This window comes from Amblyraja radiata, chromosome 33 (genome assembly GCF_010909765.2).
Source record: "Amblyraja radiata isolate CabotCenter1 chromosome 33, sAmbRad1.1.pri, whole genome shotgun sequence".
Lineage (NCBI taxonomy): Eukaryota > Metazoa > Chordata > Chondrichthyes > Rajiformes > Rajidae > Amblyraja > Amblyraja radiata.
Window position 1 is genome coordinate 3,898,729 of NC_045988.1, and position 19,039 is coordinate 3,917,767.

The following is a 19,039-nucleotide window of genomic DNA, read 5'->3' on the forward strand; positions in this document are numbered from 1 at the left end:
TAGCTTTCCCTCTCAACCCCATTCTCGTGCCTTCTCCCCACAACTCCTGACATCTTGCTTTCATTTTCATTCATTGGGAGGTTGACTGAAGGGCTCGATGGTGCCCTTCAGTCTATTATAGTAAATATTATCTACTATATTAAATGTATCTTATATAATCTGATTTGTATTTAAATGTAGTTTGTTAGTGTGGCCGTTCTCAGGTTACAGGCCATTTGGTCACAGACCACATGCTTTTTCGTTAGGACATTCCTTAGCTTTGCTATAACACAAAGGGCTCAGAGTTTATGACTGACAACTGTTTATATTAGTCTAAGATAACAAGGCGTCTCGGGGTCTGTGAGCCAGTCTTTAGCTACGTTTAATTATACTCGTGTTGGGATAAGAGGAAAGACAGATGAGAAGGCCAAATGTTGGTTGGGTGAGGAGTATGTGACCTTTGTATGTTGGATTTCTTATGTTTATAAAAACTGAGGTGACTAGGCTTTGAGAAAGAGATGTGGGTTTGGAGATGTAACAATCCTTTGAATAAGGTTGGTAGTTTGGAGGCAAAGTCATAAAGAGGCCCAAGGATGAAGCTGGAATGCCATCCCCTAGAGATAACAAGAAAGGGGGAGGGAGTGTAAGATGGCCAAGAGACAATTATCAGGTGGGACATTTTTATGACCCTTGCTGTTCTGGGAAGATAGGAGATGTGAGTTTGTAAAGACAGAGTACATTTCTATTTTAAGGTGTGTAATATAAGATGATGTTAGTTTAAATATGATTTATAAAGAAGATCATCTGGGAAATATATTGTATTTTAATTAGGATTAAATACATTAGATCTTTGTGTTTGGATCTGTAGTTTAAGAAGTTACATTATTTCCCAAGATGTATAGGTTTAATGGGAACAATGTCTTGTAAATATAAATTGAGTAATCACTATCTTTTGTATTTTGTGAAGTGGGTTCTGGGAATTGTCTATTTTTCGTGAATTTCACTTTGTTGCAATGAAATCTGAACAAAGGAGTTAAACACACATGGCAAGGGAAGGGGCCACAAGGATTTATGTGACACCTACATCAGTTGCAAATGTGGAAATGTACTGGGAAGGAGGGGATAAGTGGGAGCAAGTGATTGGCTGGTAATAAGGGAATGTTGGCAAATGATTGGATATGGAAATGTGACGGGTGGGACGTGCTGATTTGAAAATGGTATAAAAAGCGATGATCCTTTGTTTGGAGCGGGAGAGAGCTCCACGTGATTTGATGCTGGGGGGAAAACCAACTTTTGTTTGCAAATAAAAGTTAAGCTTCTTGAAGAATTCTCTGCGTGATCTGAATTAATTTGAGTATTGACAACCACAACACTATCAGCTGAGATATTTTCCCCAGTGCTCCCATCCCTCACCAATGGCGTTTTAATATCACATGGACCCAAGTACTGTGATTTTTTTAAATTTATACACTTTAGTGACAATCCTGCAATAGATTAGGCATAATCATACCAAGGGTAAGATAATAGATTCACCATTACTCACACTAACTAATTTAGTACAAGTAGTAGAAACAAATAACTGCATATGCTGGTTAATACACAAAGGGACACAAAGTTCTGGAGTAGCTCAGCAGGCCAGGTAGTGTCTCCAGAGAAGGTACACAATATTGCTGGGGAAACTCAGCGGGTGCAGCAGCATCTATGGAGCGAAGGAAATAGGCGACGTTTTGGGCCGAAACCCTTCTTCAGTGAACCTTCTCCAGTGATGCTGCCTGACTCACTGAGTTACTCCAGCACTTTGGGTCCATTGTTTAAGTACTGTTATTACATATATATCCATTCACCCAATACAACTCCTCACGTGATCAGAGTATGTTTCATCTATATTCATTTTGTATTTAATATTTATTTATTACAACTGTCAATCTAAATTTCAACTAGAAATTAAACACAGGTTTAGTTTAGTTCATTCTCATGTTTACAGAGGTACAGTGAAAAGCTTTTGTAACTTATTTGCCCCCACATTGAAGCAGCACGTGGGCAGTAAGGTTGGAGTGTACAGAGGGAACTGAATGGCTTATGCGGTATAGACGAATGCGCAGATTTATAAGGGAAATAAAACAAAAACAAGATTGCAGGTAGACAAAAATACTGGAGAAACTCAGCGGGTGAGGCAGCATCTATGGAGCGAAGGAAATAGGAAACGTTTCGGGTCTGAAGAAGGGTTTCGACCCGAAATTGTCTATTCTGATGGGGACGATCAGCCATGATCACATTGAATGGCGGTGCTGGCTCGAAGGGGGGGGGGGGGTGGAGGGGGGGGGTGGGGGGGTGGGGGGGGGGGGGGGGGGGTGGGGGAAAGAAGGAAAAGGGGAGGAGGAGCCCGAGGGCGGGCGGATGGGAGGGTGGGAGGAGACAGCTAGAGGGTTAAGGAAGGGGAGGAGACAGCAAGGGCTAGCAAAATTGGGAGAATTCAATGTTAATGCCATGTGGACGCAAGGTCCCCAGACGGAATATGAGGTGCTGTTCCTCCAATTTCCGCTGTTGCTCACTCTGGCAATGGAGGAGACCCAGGACAGTGAGGTCGGATTGGGAATGGGAGGGGGAGTTGAAGTGCTGAGCCACCGGGAGTTCAGGTATGTTATTGCGGACTGAGCGGAGGTGTTCGGCGAAACGATCGCCCAACCTACGCTTGGTCTCCCCGATGTAAATCAGCTGGCATCTAGAGCAGCGGATGCAGTAGATGAGGTTGGAGGAGATACAGGTGAACCTTTGTCGCACCTGGAACGACTGCTTGGGTCCTTGAATGGAGTCGAGGGGGGAGGTGAAGGGACAGGTGTTGCATTTCTTGCATTCATGTGATCCCACCTTGCCTCAGACTGAATTCTGACAACCAACCTGCCCCTCCCCCCCCCCCCGCTCCTCCCAGCCCCTCCCCCCGGTCCTCCCAGCCCCTCCCCCCGGTCCTCCCAGCCCCGCCCCCCGGTCCTCCCAGCCCCTCCCCCCGCTCCTCCCAGCCCCTCCCCCCGCTCCTCCCAGCCCCTCCCCCGGTCCTGCCAGCCCCTCCCCCCGGTCCTCCCAGCCCCGCCCCCGGTCCTCCCAGCCCCTCCCTTGCTCCTCCCAGCCCCTCCCCCCCGCTCCTCCCAGCCCCTCCCCCCCAGACTAGTCCGGTCCTCCCAGTGACGTGGACCACTGAGGACGTTGTCGGGCTGCGCGTGTCCGGCCCCGCCTCCCGGGACGTGGCCCAGTCAGCGCGCGTGTTGGTGGCGGCGAGCGCTGACGCGGACCAACTGGAGGCGGCCGCGTGCGCGCGGGGGCGGCGGAGCCGGTGCTGAAGAGGGGGGGGGAGGGGAGAGAGAGAGAGAGAGATAGAGAGAGTGGCACCGGCACCGGACACCGGCCCACAGCGCGCGCGCCTCCGGACCCGGACCACGACCACAGTGGGTGTGAGGGAGAGCGGCACCAGCACCGTTACAGGTACAGGCCCACACTGGACCACAGCCGGTGTGAGGGGAGGGGGAGAGAGACCGGCACCGAGAACGCGGCGGTCACAGGCCTGGAGCCCCGCACTGTGAGGAGGGGGGAGAGGAATGGGACCGCCAGAGGCCCACTGTGTGAGGGGAGAGAACGAGCATCGATACGGTCAGCTACAGCCGGTGTGAGGGGGGAGAGGGGCAGCACCGAGATCGTCCGGCTCTCCCGCCGCCTGCCCACGCCGGCACTGACCCACCGCCGGCACTGACCGGGCTGCCACACAGAGAGTGAGGGAGGGGAGGGGAGGGGGGAATCACAAGGCCTGATCCCATCTCCATCCCAAGTGTAGGAGCAGTATTAGGCCATTCGGCCCATCGTCTACTCCGCCATTCATTCATTCATGAGTGAGTGAAGGTAGACAAAAATGCTGCAGCATCTATGGAGCGAAGGAAATAGGCAACGTTTCGGGCCGAAACCCTTCTATCTCTCCCTCCTAACAGACCCGACGGCTCAACTGATCCATGCCAAACAAGTTGCTCAATGAACTAGTTGCCTGCACCTGGCCCATATCCTTCCAAACCTTTCCTACATATACCTGTCAAGATGCTGTATTGTAAAGGTATCGAACACGACAGATATATTTTTAAATGCCATAAATTGTACCCCCCCCCTCCCCCTCACTTCCCTTGTAGGCACCACCTCTGTGAGGAAAAAGTTGCCCTTCCATTTCCTTTAAAATATTCTACCTCACACCTTAAACGCATGCCCTCGAGTTTTAGATCTGCATACCCTTTATGTCGCTGATGATTTTAGACTAAGGTCACTCAGCCTTCTTCAAGGAAAAGACAAGGGATGCTATGCTTTATAGGAAAATAGGGTTAGTCTAATTGAGCATGGGTCTGGCAGCCTGAAGTGCTGGTTACAATGCTATAATGACTCTATGACATGCTAATTTTGGAAATTGTGGCCTGCATTTCTATGACACTAATATCTATCAAAAATAGCAATGGGTGTACTGTCTCATAAAGTGCATAATTCTGCCTTTCTTCATGTGTGAAACCGCCCTTAACTGTAACTTTATGTCCATTTGTACTTTTAAAATTTGCATTAATTTTTCTCGCCTGCTTTTAAAAAGGACCATATCAAATGTCTCTTGAACATTCACAAATGAAGCTTGCATTATTTTGAACTTTCTCTGCAATGGCATCAACAAAATCTCCATCTGGGTTGAACAAGTTAATGCTGTGCCCCCTTTTTAAATTTGAGGATTTCTCCAAATGAATTCCGTTTCTACCTGCCTTCTGTCCCCTTACCCCGATTATTGATTTTGCAAGCTTCCCAAATAGCATTGATAAACTGACCAGCTATTAACTGACCTGAATGGTTTGGCCATGCACCTTTTTGAAACAAAATGTATAACGTAGGTTGCATCCTAGGCGAAGAGATGATTGGAGAATTGTGTCATTTTTATATAACTTCGGGAGCATGCCAGTTATCTGGGTAACCTATCCACTTCAAGCATGCTGGACTTTCTGCTACTTCCTGTATTTACCTACTTTGGTGGATTGGAACAATTGCTTGGTACTGGAAGGAAAAGAAGGAACAAGGAAAGAGGATTTCTGGGAGGATTTGAATGTATGCACACAAGATTGAAAATGGGTAACATGACATGCTAACAGCAGGTTAAATATCAGTGAAGGTGGGGCATGAATAAACCTGTCTGAATGTGCATACAATATGCAGTTAAAAAGCAAAGACAGGTTCTCAAGTCTGCTGATGGAGGATATGTTTCCATCACTATCCTCCTTGGGCTGTCCTGTGGGTTGAGGAAAACTTGCTTGCACACCATATATGAGGAATAAGAATGTAAGTGGTAGACAGTGGGCCATTCACCCCCTTGTGCTTGATTCAGACTGTTTTGGATCATGGATGATCTGATGTTCTTCAAGTCTACCTGCTTGCACTTTTCCCTTTAAGTCTTGATTCCCTTTCTGATTAATGATCTATCTCAGTCGTCAATATATCCAAAGACTCTTGCCACTGAGTTCCAAAGACAGTTAACTTTTTGGGAATAAATATTTCTTATCTGTTTTAATTGGGTGCTCCCTTAGTCTAAAACTATGTGTTCTATTTGTCTCCATATAGTACTGCTATGTATTTTTGACAGTGTGAGCCCATCAGCCAATGGCAAGGGTGTTCAAAGTGATAAGATTTACTGCGCAGAATTGTAACACGAAAACATGATCACGACCACATTTTGTTAACCCCTTCCACTCCTTACTTCATTCTCCCTTTCTCTGTCCCCCGAACCCTTACGGCCTTGACTCGTGATCGCCTGTGCTCAGTGTCCCTGGCCTGATGATTTTCCTGCCTCACTGGCCTCCATCCCTCAATAACTCTCCAGCTGCCTGCTCACTCCCAGAGTGAGGGTTCTCCAACAGTCTCCATGAATTAATAAGTTTATTGGCCAAGTATGTACACATACAAGGAATTTGCCTTGATGCTCCGCTCGCAAGTATCAACACGACATACAGTAACAATTAAGAATGACACATAAAACATTAAACATTAATAATAAAACAGTATAGTTTAAACGAGAATGAAATAAAATACCAGAGCAAAAGGAGGCTACAGACTTTTGGTTATTGAGTAGAGCTACTGTTCGTGGAAAAAAACTTTTTATGTCTGGGTGTGGTGGCTTTGACAGTCCGGAGTCGCCATCCAGTGGGAAGTGCGTCAAAGAGTTTGTGGCTAGGGTGAGAGTGGTCAGAGATGATCTTACTACATTGGTAGTATCTGTGTCCCAAGTGCTCTGGCATTTGTGTAAATGCTACATGGCTCTTGATATGTTACCTATATGATCAGAGTTGTCCAACTTTTATGTCATGTTTGTGTTGTGTAAGTATGCAGTATGGATGGCCAAGGGGTTTTGTAATGCCACAGGATCTGTTAACATAAATACATTTAAATAAAACTGTTGATGGTCTGTGAGTTTGATCTTTAACTTGCCCCCTGCAGGTGACCCTTTTGCAATGTACAGAAAGATGGGACTGCTGATCTGGGTTTCGGTGTGTTTTACACTCGCTCACGTGGCCTTACACACAGGTATGTCCAACTTGGGTTTAATTCACTCGTGCCATTGTTTTTATAAGTTTCTACGCATTTAATATCCATCACTGGGGCGAATTATCTTATGGAGTAAGGTTGAACTTTATGCAAAGTATAGTTGAAGGTGTAATGTCTGTAACGCGTGATGCCCACATTTATATAATTCTGTCATGAAATGGCTCAGATAGATGACTTTGTACGTCTAACGTGACATGCTAACAATAGATTGTCCTCCCCATCAGGGATGATGAATAATAAGCAGAACATTGAGTTTTTAATCTCAAATTTTTGTTAACGCTGTATCTATGTGTGATGTTTTGTAGTATTCCTAGTTGTTGACGGATGTGGAAAATATTAGATACATTTGCATGTTGAGCAATCTCCAGGCTTCTTCCTTGGTCATTTTTCTCTTTCTCACAATGAAGATCACTCTGTAAGGGGATGCTCATTGTGAATTAATACTAATTCTAAAAATTGATTCTTCTCTGCCTTTTCAGTTGCTATTGAATGTCTGCCTGACTGGTTTTGTGCTCCTCTTTATACAGATTCCATAGCAGTGATGTCAGTTGATTTGGGCAGTGAATGGATTAAAATTGCCATAGTGAAACCAGGTGTTCCAATGGAGATCGTATTAAACAAGTATGTGTAACTGACTTAATTTAACTCCCAAGTATATCTAATTTGAGCCATAATAGTACTGAGCCTGTTTTGTTGTTGCAGGGAGTCAAGAAGGAAAACTCCAGTTGCTGTTGCTTTAAAAGAAAATGAACGGCTTTTTGGGGACAGTGCAGTGGCTATGGTGAGATCTTCGTATATCTGATACTTACCCAAAAATTAAACAGTGCACGTAGATCTATATATATTACAGAACACATTTCAATGCTGCTTTCAGATCATTCAGTTTCCTCTTCTTTACCTACTCCATGCCGGATGCACCTGTAGAATGTGATGGCTTGTTGAGTTTTATGTATTATGCATCCCTCTTTTGTACCTTGCTTTCATAGCCGTTCTTCCATAGAAATTTGAGATGGTGTGGATGAATTGTTAATGCTGAGTAAGCTGACAAGAAAGAAACAATTTTCAACGCTATCCAAGTTCCTCCTAAAGTGCATCAAAACCAATTTTGTGCAGATATGTTTCATCGAGAGTCATCTGTTTTGTAATTCAATCAGCTGTTATGTTTTATAATAAAACAGAAAGTACTGGAAATGCTCAGCAGGTCAGGCAACAACTGAGGAAAGAGAAACACAGTTAACATTTTGGTTCACTGAGTTTATTATAGATGTTTCCAGCATTTTCTGTTCTTATTTCAGACTTCCAGCACATGCAGCTAATTTTTTTGATGGGCTTTATTTGCTGTTTCTGCACCAACCTTGTGAATGAATGGCAACAATGATTTTAAATTTCAGTGAGTGAGGCAGATATGTGCATTCAAAGTAGTGGTGTGTATTTCCATATTTGTTAATTGGGCTTTGAGATGTCATTAGTTTATAGTTTAGAGATACAGCGCGGAAACAGGCACTTCGGCCCACCGGGTTCGCGCCGACCAGCAATCCCCGCACATTAACACCATCCTACACCCACTAGGGACAAATTTTACATTTACCAAGCCAATTAACCTACAAACCTGTACGTCTTTGGAGTGTGGGAGGAAACCGAAGATCTCGGAGAAAACCAACACAGGTCACGGGGAGAACGTACAAACTCCGTATAGACAGAACCCGTAGTCAGGATCGAACCCAGGTCTCTGGCGCTGCATTCACTGTAAGGCAGCAACTCTACCGCTGCGCCACCATATTTGTACATTGAGCTTTGAGATGTTATGTTACATGATTTGCCCAAGGTCACCACAGGTACATGGCAGAGAGCTTGATAGATTTTTCCTTTGTACATTAAGTATTAACATTCTATATGATTTGTGCTGGTAAGATTTGGGCTTGATGTCTAACCAGTGTATGATTCACAGCCTGAGGTGCTGTTTGTGTAGGCTATGATGAATGGTCTAAGCTGGGTTTTGGTTGCAATTCACAGTCAGCGAAGAATCCAAAGGTTGTATTCCGCTACCTCCAGAATCTCTTGGGAAAACTGTTAGAAAACCCACAAGTGGAGCTGTACAGGAAACGTTTTCCCGAGCACCAGCTGGTGGCAGCCGAGCCACGAGGAACTGCGCTCTACAAAGTGTCTGAGTAAGTATTAGAAACATAGAAAATAGGTGGAGGAGGAGGCCATTCGGCCCTTCGAGCCAGCACCGCCATTCATTGTGATCATGGCTGATCGTCCCTTATCAATAAACCGTGCCTGCCTTCTCCCCATATCCCTTGACTCCACTAGCCCCTAGAGCTCCATCTAACTCTATTCGCTCTTCACAAATGAGTAGATTTCCTTGCTATTGGTGCCCGACAAAGGGCTATCTAATGTCGTGACAAATTGGTGCAGTTTGTCTCGATCTGACTCTTTTACATTTAATTTGCTTACTTTTGAATGGTATCCTAAGCATTTTCTAATCGCTAACACTGCTTTTACCACTGCAGAACACACATCTGCTCATCTTAATCAATTTTCATAATTCTGGGATATGATCGTGTAATGATTACCTGCTCAAACATTATTGGTTAGATTCTGAGAATATTTTTTTGTTTTATCATGGTTTTAACTATTTCCCACTAAATATTTAACTATTTTTGTGTTTTTATTTCTAGCGAATTATATTATTCTCCTGAGGAATTATTGGGGATGGTTCTCAATTACTCAAGAATTTTGGCTCAGGATTTTGCAGGTTGGTCTGATTTTTATTTTTCTCCCTGCTACTAGAATTTAGTCTCCCCGAGTTGATAATAAAGGTCCGTGTTGATTCTGACATGACATTGACCTAAAATTGGAACTGCGTTTCTCTGATGTGCAACGATATATTCCTTCTTTTTCCTGCAGAGCAACCAATTAAGGATCTGGTGATCACAGTGCCTGTCTTTTTTAACCAAGCGGAAAGGAGGGCAGTTGTACAAGCTGCTCAGATGGCAGGCCTCAAGGTCCTTCAACTCATCAATGATAACACAGCTGTAGCCCTGAACTATGGTGTGTTTCGGAGGAAGGACATTAATGCCACAGCCCAGGTAAGGTGGAGTACAAGTGCCAAGAATCAACGTAAGCGCTAATGCAAATAGAAATTTATTTTGAAGTTACTATTTTTGAGTAGACAATGAGGAAATATAGGTTGCAGGATGTGGTTTGTAGGCTAATTAGCTTCTGTAAATTGCCCCTAGTATGTAGGATGTGAAACTGGGATAATATAGAACTATTGTACAGGTGATTGATGGTCAATGTAGTTTTGGTAGTTCAAGGGGCCTGTTTCCATGCGGTAAACTAAACTCAATGATTGATATAAAATGTAGTTTGAAAGTTTTGCCTGCTGGAATGAAGCCAACCAGATAATTTTAGATTATTTTTATCTGTGAAACATTAAGGCCTAAAGCTGACATCTGTTGCTTTTCCAGAATGTGATGTTTTACGACATGGGGTCGAGCAGCACCACTGCCACCATTGTTACTTACATGACGACAAAGACAAAGGATTGGGGAACACAGCCCCAGCTCCAGATCAGAGGGATCGGGTAAATTTCTATTTTCAATGACTCTATTTTTAATGGATACTAGACTAAGTGGGACCCGTTGGGTCCCAGCATCACACAGGAGGGCTGGTCATCCAACGCAATATTCCACCTCTCCACCAATTCTTGGTGGCCAGTTGGGGGGGGGGGCTTTCTGGAGCGCTAGTATGGGTGTTGTGGGCTGAAGGGACTGGTTTCCAGAGGGCTAGTATGCAAATTGTGCACCAAATGGATTCTTGGGCTGGCGTCTCAGTCAATTAAGCCTGTTGTGCTGGCAACTCACTCACTCACGGCTGGTGGGCTGGTAGTTGACTCACGTCTAATCCTTGAAATTCTATTTCAAGCAGGGTATAAGGCCACCAAATTCAAGTGCAGTTTCATAGCACTTCTAGCAGGGTGCAAGGCCACCAAATTCAAGTGCAGTTTCATACCATTTGAAGTAGGGTGCAAAGCCACTAAAGACAGCGAGTCGTGACCTCTCCCTCCTCCATCTTGCAGAGACTGAGCCACACCCACATTTCCGGGTTTTCCAAGCTTTAGAACCAATAGACATTTTTTTGCAAGCTTTAGAACCAATACACATTTTTTTGCAAGCTTTAGAACCAATAGACTTTTTTTGCAAGCTTTAGAACCAATAGACACTTTTTGCTAGCTTTAGAACCAATAGACATGTTTTGCAAGCTTTAGAACCAATAGACATTTTTTTTGCAAGCTTTAGAACCAATAGACATTTCTTTGCAAGCTTTAGAACCAATAGAGATTTTTTTGCAAGCTTTAGAACCAATAGAGACATTTTTTTGCAAGGTTTAGAACCAATAGGAACATTTTTTTTGCAAGCTTTAGAACCAATAGAGACACTTTTTGCAAGCTTTAGAACCAATAGAGACACGTTTTGCTAGCTTTAGAACCAAGACATTTTTTGCAAGCTTTAGAACCAATAGACATTTTTTTTGCAAGCTTTAGAACCAAAAGACATTTTTTGCAAGCTTTAGAACCAATAGACATTTTTTTTGCAAGCTTTAGAGCCAATAGACATTTTTTGCAAGGTTTACAACCAATAGAGACACTTTTTGCAAGCTTTACAACCATTAGAGACACTTTTTGCAAGCTTTAGAACCAATAGACATTTTTTTGCAAGATTTAATAATAATAATAATGGATGGGATTTATATAGCGCCTTTCTAATACTCAAGGCGCTTTACATCGCATTATTCATTCACTCCTCAGTCACACTCGGTGGTGGTAAGCTACTTCTGTAGCCACAGCTGACCTGGGGCAGACTGACGGAAGCGTGGCTGCCAATCTGCGCCTACGGCCCCTCCGACCACCACCAATCACTCACACACAGGCAAAGGTGGGTGAAGTGTCTTGCCCAAGGACACAACGACAGTATGCACTCCAAGCGGGATTCGAACCGGCTACCTTCCGGTTGCCAGTCGAACACTTAGCCCATTGTGCCATCTGTCGTCAAATTTAGAACCAATAGACATTTTTTTGTAAGCTTTAGAACCAATAGACACTTTTTTTGCAAGTTTAGAACCAATAGATACATTCCGTAAGCATTTTAGAACCACTAAGGGCACTTACATTTGAGTAGACATGTGTTCAGTGTTATTCACAGCTCAGAGAAACGTGACCCTCTGCCTTCCTCCAGCTTGAAGAGACTGTGTGGCACACCACTTCCTGGTTTTATAGTCCCTCCCCCCTGCCGCCAGCGGGGGCAGCAGAGAGAATGGGGAATTTTGTAAAAACATTAATATCTCTGTCATTTTTAATCGACGGGAAAAATCCTCGGCACACATGCGGCGGAGGGGGGCTCTGAGCGAGGTGGCCAAAAATGACGGCCGTAGGTGGCGGCGTTCTCTCGGAAATCGCAGCACAGATGGCCAAAACCGGTCAAGAACAGACTTTTAGTAATATATAGATATAGATTACACACAGTACAATGAAGAGTAAATGTGGGCTTTGTGTGAGGGTGGTATTCTATGAAAAAGTCATTGTGAAGACTGCAGCTTTAGCAAGGTTGATTGGCAGACATGGGGTGGAAGATTGCAACCTTCACCTCTGTTTCGACGAATGCAATCAACCCGGCGTGCACAATCAAATAAGATCAAATAGAACAAGTTGTCCTACAACTTTAGGCTGTGCACGCCATATGCAAGAAGAGGAAGATTGGCATACATGAGGAGATGGGGACTGACTAGCTACTTTTGAACCATTTTAAAAGATGGCTGTAAAGAGTGATGGATTATTGAACAAATGGTACTTGTTGAACTATAACCCTAGTAGGGTTGATTTATTTGTGAACATGAAGATATCCCTGAATTGAATAGTTTGCAATTGGTTAGGTTCTATCTGGAAAAATAACTGGTGGATGGGGAAAAGCACTGGAGTGTGGAATGGCTGAGACTTAAAACATAGGTAGCTTAACTAGTCTCCCTCTTCGATAGAAGCTGAAGGCTTTGTTGGACAGGACATCCTTTTCAACACTAAACTGGAAACTTTATTTTTGCATCAATTCGGACTCACAGCTTTTAGAATTTCACCTTAAATTTCATAGTCATAAATTACAGGAAAAGTCATTTTGCAAGATGATGTCCACTCAATTTGTGCAGTAATCCTATTTCTGTTTCATTTAGTCAATTTTTCTGCCTCAGTAACAGTATGGTAAAAAGATTCCATGTTCAAGTAACATAATATATTAGAACAGATGTTTGTCTTCATTTGTCAGACGTTTAACTGACTTCCTCAACCTTGTTCCCATTTTAATCATCTTTCTTGTCAACAGGGTGTGATACACCTTCCACTCAATCCCATCCCAGTCACAAAAATTCTCAAAAACCAATGGCTCCCATCTTCTAAACTTTTCCAACCGCTCTTCATTGAGTAGCTGCCTGGTTAAATTGGTAATTACGGCTGATGTTTTAAATGAAGCTTCATGAAACAATACACTGCATAGTTCTAAGCCAGGAATCCATATTGTTATGAGCTGGCTTCAGGTGTGCAAGATCAGGAGGCAAATTGTGTATCTAGATTAACTATAAAATAATTATGACTATAATAACTATAAAATAATTCTGTGCCACAATGAGAAGTAGATGGATAATTAGAATTTTTTAAATTCAGTATTAGTTAATTTCCTGTTGGTCTTGCTTGATTGCATTATAAAGTGCAATATCGGACTCATACAATGTGTTTGATATGCTGTGAAGTACGTTTTAAATATTACAATTGTAATGTGGCAGCAAATTTATATCGACTGCAGAGAACACAATTTGGATGGAGAGGAGCAGTGGGCAATGGTGACTTTGTTTTCAGCATTCTCTCTAAAAAGAGAACGCTTCTGTACAATTTCTCAGTACCATGCAGAACTCTCAACGTGTTAACACACTGGAATATCAGCTGAAGTTGAAACATTTCATTTTTTATTCTTGTACTTCAGTTTTAATCGAAATCTGGGTGGACTTGAGATGGAACTACGCCTGCTGGATCACCTTGCCAAAATCTTCAATGGAAAAAAGCAAACATCCAAAGATGTTCGTGAGCATCCAAGAGCAATGGCCAAGCTATGGAAGGAAGCAAATCGTGTGAAAACGGTACTAAGTGCAAATTTCGATCACACAGCACAGGTAAATATGCTAGTATTGCTGCCTCTTGAACTCATGCAGGACTTCTTATTATCCCCAGTTTAAATGTTTTGTGTTTCTTTTATACATGGTTTCTTTTATAATGGTATATGGACACACTGATCTGTGTTGTAGTAAATGCCTACTTTGTTCCGTGTGCTGAAGCAAAGCAAGAATTTCATTGTCCTATCATGGACACATGACAATAAACTCACTTGAACTTGGTATAAGTATTGAAATCTGTTGGAGGAGCCCATTCAAATTGTAATGCTTATATGATAGATTTAAATAATCAGTTCAAAATTCTTGCTTTGACCTTGTAATATTACTAGTCTTTTGAAAATGCTGTTGGATACGTTTTCATCACCCGTTAAATATAACATGCTATGTGAAACATTTTTACCTCACCTCTCTTTGCAAGTTAGGTTAAATCAATCCAACATTGATTGAATTTTAAAAATTCTTCTTTCATTTCCTTATAGGTCGAGGGACTACTTGATGATATTGACTTCAAGGCCAAAGTAACAAGACAAGAATTTGAGGAGCTTTGCAGTGATTTGTTTGAGAAAGTTGCAGACCCTGTACATCAGGCCTTAAGAATAGCTGAGATGAAAATAGTGAGTGCTTCTAAATAAATCAGGAATGTGTTTGAAATTTAAGCTTGTGTGTTTTTGGTTTAGTTCATTTAATGTCCCTCTTTTTCAGTGGTAACCTACTTAATGTTCTCCCAATGGAATTGGTGTAATTGCCATGTAACAAGTCAAGGGGACCTGAGCTATTTATCCCTAAGCATAGTATCAATGCTCAGTCCATTTAAAATGCAACTTATACGTAGAATAATTTATCATGGGTTCCTTAGTGCAATGTCTCAGTTGAATCTCTGACTTTTTTATGCTATATTTTCTGAAAGGATTCTTTCTTATAGGAAGACATTGATCATGTGATTCTGGTGGGTGGAGCAACACGAGTTCCTAAAGTACAGGAGGCCTTACTAACAGCTGTTGGAAAGTAAGAGTTCCATTTTTCTCTTTGACGTGGTGTGAGTTTCTGTCTTATCTTTGTTTCTATTCTCTGTATGAATATCCTCCTTTTGACAAGTTTGCATTGGTTAAGGAGAGGCAGCATGGATTTACTGAGAGAATCTTGTAGTTGTCTAACCAGAATAATGAGGTAAAAGGTGGTTGATACATAGATACATAGAAAATAGGTGCAGGAGTAGGCCATTCGGCCCTTCGAGCCAGCACCGCCATTCAAAGTGATCATGGCTGACCATCCACAATCAGTACCACATTCCTGCTTTCTCCCCATATCCCTTGATTCCACTAGCCCTCTATCCAACTATTTTTTGAAAGCGTCCAGTGAATCGGCCTCCACTGCCTTCTGAGGCAGCGAATTCCACAAATTCACAACTCTCTGGGTGAAAAGGTTTTTCCTCATCTCAGCTCTAAATGACCTTTCAAATGTGCCGCTATTACACCTTTAATAATTGACTCCAGCATCTTCCCCACCACCAATGTCAGGCTAACTGTTCTATGATTCCCTGCTTTCTCTCTCCCTCCTTTCTTTAAAAGTGGGATAACATTAGCTACCCTCCAATCCACAGGAACTAATCCAGAATCTATTAAACATTGGAAAATTATCACCAATGCGTCCATGATTTCTAGAGCCACCCCCTTGAGTTCCTCCGTCACCCTAGATCCTCTGTCCCCTAGTACGTCTGGGAGATTGTGTTTTCTTTAGTGAATACAGAGCCAGCGTACCTGTTCAACTCATCTGCCATAATAAATCCACCTGTTTCTGTCTTCAAGGGACCCACATTTGTCTTAACTAATCTTTTCCTTTTCACATGCCTAAAGAAGCTTTTACTATCCTCCATTTACTACCCTCCATATACCTACATTTGGTGCATTTGGACTTTAAAACATTATGAAAAAACATATAATTGATCTGTTAATAAAATGTAAGTCCATTGTATATAAAGTGTACTAGCAGTGTGGGTAAAAAAAAAATGTAATGCCATAGAAAAGAATTGCAGTTTTTGGATTGGTTAATTTTCATAATTTACCCAAAAGTTCATTATTTGGACAAGGTTCCTCATCGGCATTATTTACTTGGGTTTGGAAAAGTGGTGCAATACTGACGTTTATAACTGACACTAAATTTGAAAGGTAAAGCTTCCTGGACAAAATTTGTTTCAGGTTGGATACCACAATTAGGGAGGAGGTGCCTTTGAAGATGTGTAAGAGACTAGTTCCAAAGATGAATGGTTTAGTAATGTGATTGATTAGACTAGAGAAACTGAGATTGAGAGAGAGGATTGGAAAGGAAAATGTTTAAAATTATGAAGGGTTTGGATAAATTAAAGAAACTAATCCAAGTGCCTGATGATGGATAACCATTGCAGGTCAATTGCTGCTGCCACAAGGCTGTACTGCTAGAAATTTGTAACTGATGTATCCAAGCTACTTCAATTGATTGCCATCCTTGACCCTGTATTTGAAACACAAGTTCCAGATTCTGCTATCCTTTGTAAATTGCAACTTGATTTTCCTGCTTCCTGATTTTGTTCATAAATGGTATGGTTATCATTCTTAGTTTGTGGCAAATTATTTTCCGACATTTTATGTCATTATCTTTGAATACTTTATGTTAGATCATCCCTTAACCATTTAACAGCGGAGCTCAATGCTGGTTGGTGGCATGCTGAAAGCTATTGTTTCATCCTACATGTGAACTATTTCTCCATCTTGATTATATTGTGGGAAGCACTTGAAACTTGAAGAGATTTGCATTGGTGTGGTGCTTAATTGGGGATTCAAAAGTAGATGTGTTCCCTTTCTACAGAATTTTCTTTAGAAAACTGGCAGTCAGTTGGTGACTTCAGTGTGTTTACTGTGCAGAAATGAACCTGAATAGACCATAACATTGCCACCTATTCTTGAAAGAAAGTAGCAAGGTGGATTCGGTTGATGTGATTTCCTTTTTAGTTTTTCTTGCTGTCTTTGTCAATATCTGTGTTTTTGTGTCTTTTTACAGAAAGGAGTTGGGAAAGAATATAAATGCTGATGAGGCAGCAGCAATGGGAGCAGTGTATCAAGCTGCTGCCCTGAGCAAAGCCTTCAAGGTCAAACCCTTCCTCATCCGTGATGCAGCCCTCTATCCTATTCAGGTACATCGTCTACAGGTGCAGCAGGTATAACAGGTGTAGCTACATACATCCACAGGAGTGTCTTAAGCACGTGTATGTGGAAAGTTGCAATTTCAGTGGAGGAATTAAGTCATAAAAATCAGAAACTAGAATTGGATATTGCCCAATCAGTGCTGTTAACATAACTTGCAGTTGGAAACCTAATGGTGGGAGGAGGCCATTTTAGCACATTTGTGCCTGCACTAACTCGCCAAGTATAGCTGCTCTAAATATGAAATAAAGTGAACTGAAAGAAAACATTAAGAGTTTATTGGACACATCTGTTTCCTTAATACTTTAAATAAAGAAACCCATTCATGATTTTTTTTGCCTTGTCATAGCACCTGTCAAGAGATTTTTCATCCAGAATATGCGATTAGTCTGTGATTTTTCTCTTGGCTTCTTTAACTTTGGTGTTTTGCCTGGCAGGTTGAATTCACACGATCGGTTGAAGAGGATGGTGTAAAAAACATTAAACATAACAAGCGTGTGCTATTTCAGCGAATGTCCCCATATCCCCAGCGCAAAGTTATCACCTTCAATCGTTACACTGATGACTTTGAGTTCTTTGTTAATTATGGGGACATGGGCTTCCTCTGTGAACATGACCTCAGGTAAATAATGGGAAGGAAGGTTGGTGACTTTAATGTGGAAGTTTTACTAAGGTATCTACAGTATGATCAAAGAATGTGGCAGTGAGACAACATCAACACGTCAAATTTGCCCACATAAAGTTTAAAAACATCACTTAAGCTAACTCTGTTCTCTCTACAGACATCAACAGTCCAGGTGTTCAAGCAGGTTTTGATATCACATCCTTCCTGTTATAGTGATCAGATGTGTACTCGGTATTTTAACTGTGCCTAACATGGTGGTTTATACATTTCATGGCTTCAATTCAACATCTTGGCTTGTCAATGGTATCCCGTAAGCACAAGTTCACTAATCAGAAAATGCCAGACACACTCGGCAGGTTCGATAGCTTGGTAGTTCGATGGAAACAGAATGGTATTGTTCCAGGTCAAAGATGAAACCAATGTTTTCTTGGTGATGCACTGTTAATGAAACACTCTGGTTGAAAGAGAGGGGGGGAGAGAGAGAGAGAGATAAAAGCTGTGAAATGCAAGTCAGTAGTTGAAAAGAACTTAAACCAAAGGGAGAATGTTGTAAATGTCCAGCAGATCATGCAGTGTCAGGAGAGAGAAGAATTGAGTTTATGTTGCAGATGGATAATTGCAACAGAGCTTACCAGTTCTGATACAAACAGGAAAGTTATCTGAATATCTGTTCTATCTTGGAGGTCATTAAACAGAACAAGATTCTGTTCCTTTGGATTTAGTATCCATTTTTCATGGTCTGTTTGTCCTCCACAAATGCATTACCTAGCACTTTTATCTAGATTGAACTTCATTGAATCTTTGACCTGTGGTATTGATTCAGTAGCCTTCATCTTCCTTCCTTACAATCAGCCACAATGCTATTTTGAAGCCAGCAAAGTTAATATTGGTTCCTACATGTATATGCAAATACAATACAAATTGCCTTTATTGTCATTCAAACAAACAGAGGTTTGAAGAAAATTTCGTTCCCTGCAGTCATAACAGTAAAATAAACATAACACACAATCAGCACGGTTTCACACAAACATCCATCACAGTGAATCTCCAAACGCCTCTCACTGGAAGGCAAAAGTCTTATCTCTTCCCTGTTCTTTGATCTTCTCCCGCGTCGAGGCGATCGAGGCTCCTGATGTTAAAGCCCCCGGAGGGCGTTGGTAAGTCCCGCGCCAGGCAATGTAAGGCCCTGTGACGGGCTGATTCAAACCCCGCGATTCGGGGCGGGCGAAGTTGCCTTTGCGGGAGCTCTCGGAAATCAGTCTCCCACCAGGGACCTGCGAGCTCCCGATATTACCGATCCACAGGGCCTGTGGATCCATGTGAATACAAAGAAAAGCAAAGAATACATGGATGTGACAGGTTTGGAGGGATATGTACCAAGCGCAGGCAAGTGGGACTAGTGTAGCTGGGACATATTGGACTGAGGGGCCTGCTTCCACACTGT

The 19,039-nt window shown here is 42.3% G+C and overlaps 1 protein-coding gene across 3 annotated transcripts in view; it reads left to right on the forward strand.

Annotated features, from left to right (window-relative positions):
- Window positions 1–3,336: 3,336 nt before the first annotated feature.
- hyou1 (hypoxia up-regulated 1) overlaps window positions 3,337–19,039 on the forward strand; it is a 29,225-nt gene continuing 13,522 nt past the window's right edge. The window contains exons 1-13 of one of the 3 annotated variants that reach the window (XM_033049811.1): window positions 3,337–3,462; window positions 6,472–6,558; window positions 7,107–7,200; window positions 7,282–7,360; window positions 8,593–8,747; window positions 9,261–9,337; window positions 9,490–9,671; window positions 10,053–10,168; window positions 13,608–13,794; window positions 14,274–14,408; window positions 14,717–14,799; window positions 16,828–16,960; window positions 17,408–17,592. In XM_033049811.1, coding sequence (XP_032905702.1) covers window positions 6,486–6,558; window positions 7,107–7,200; window positions 7,282–7,360; window positions 8,593–8,747; window positions 9,261–9,337; window positions 9,490–9,671; window positions 10,053–10,168; window positions 13,608–13,794; window positions 14,274–14,408; window positions 14,717–14,799; window positions 16,828–16,960; window positions 17,408–17,592 — 1,499 coding nt within the window. In that variant the 5' untranslated portion in view covers window positions 3,337–3,462; window positions 6,472–6,485. Of the gene's footprint in view, window positions 3,463–6,468; window positions 6,559–7,106; window positions 7,201–7,281; window positions 7,361–8,592; window positions 8,748–9,260; window positions 9,338–9,489; window positions 9,672–10,052; window positions 10,169–13,607; window positions 13,795–14,273; window positions 14,409–14,716; window positions 14,800–16,827; window positions 16,961–17,407; window positions 17,593–19,039 lie in introns of all 3 variants that reach the window. The other 2 variants (XM_033049812.1, XM_033049810.1) reach the window with 2 other exon arrangements.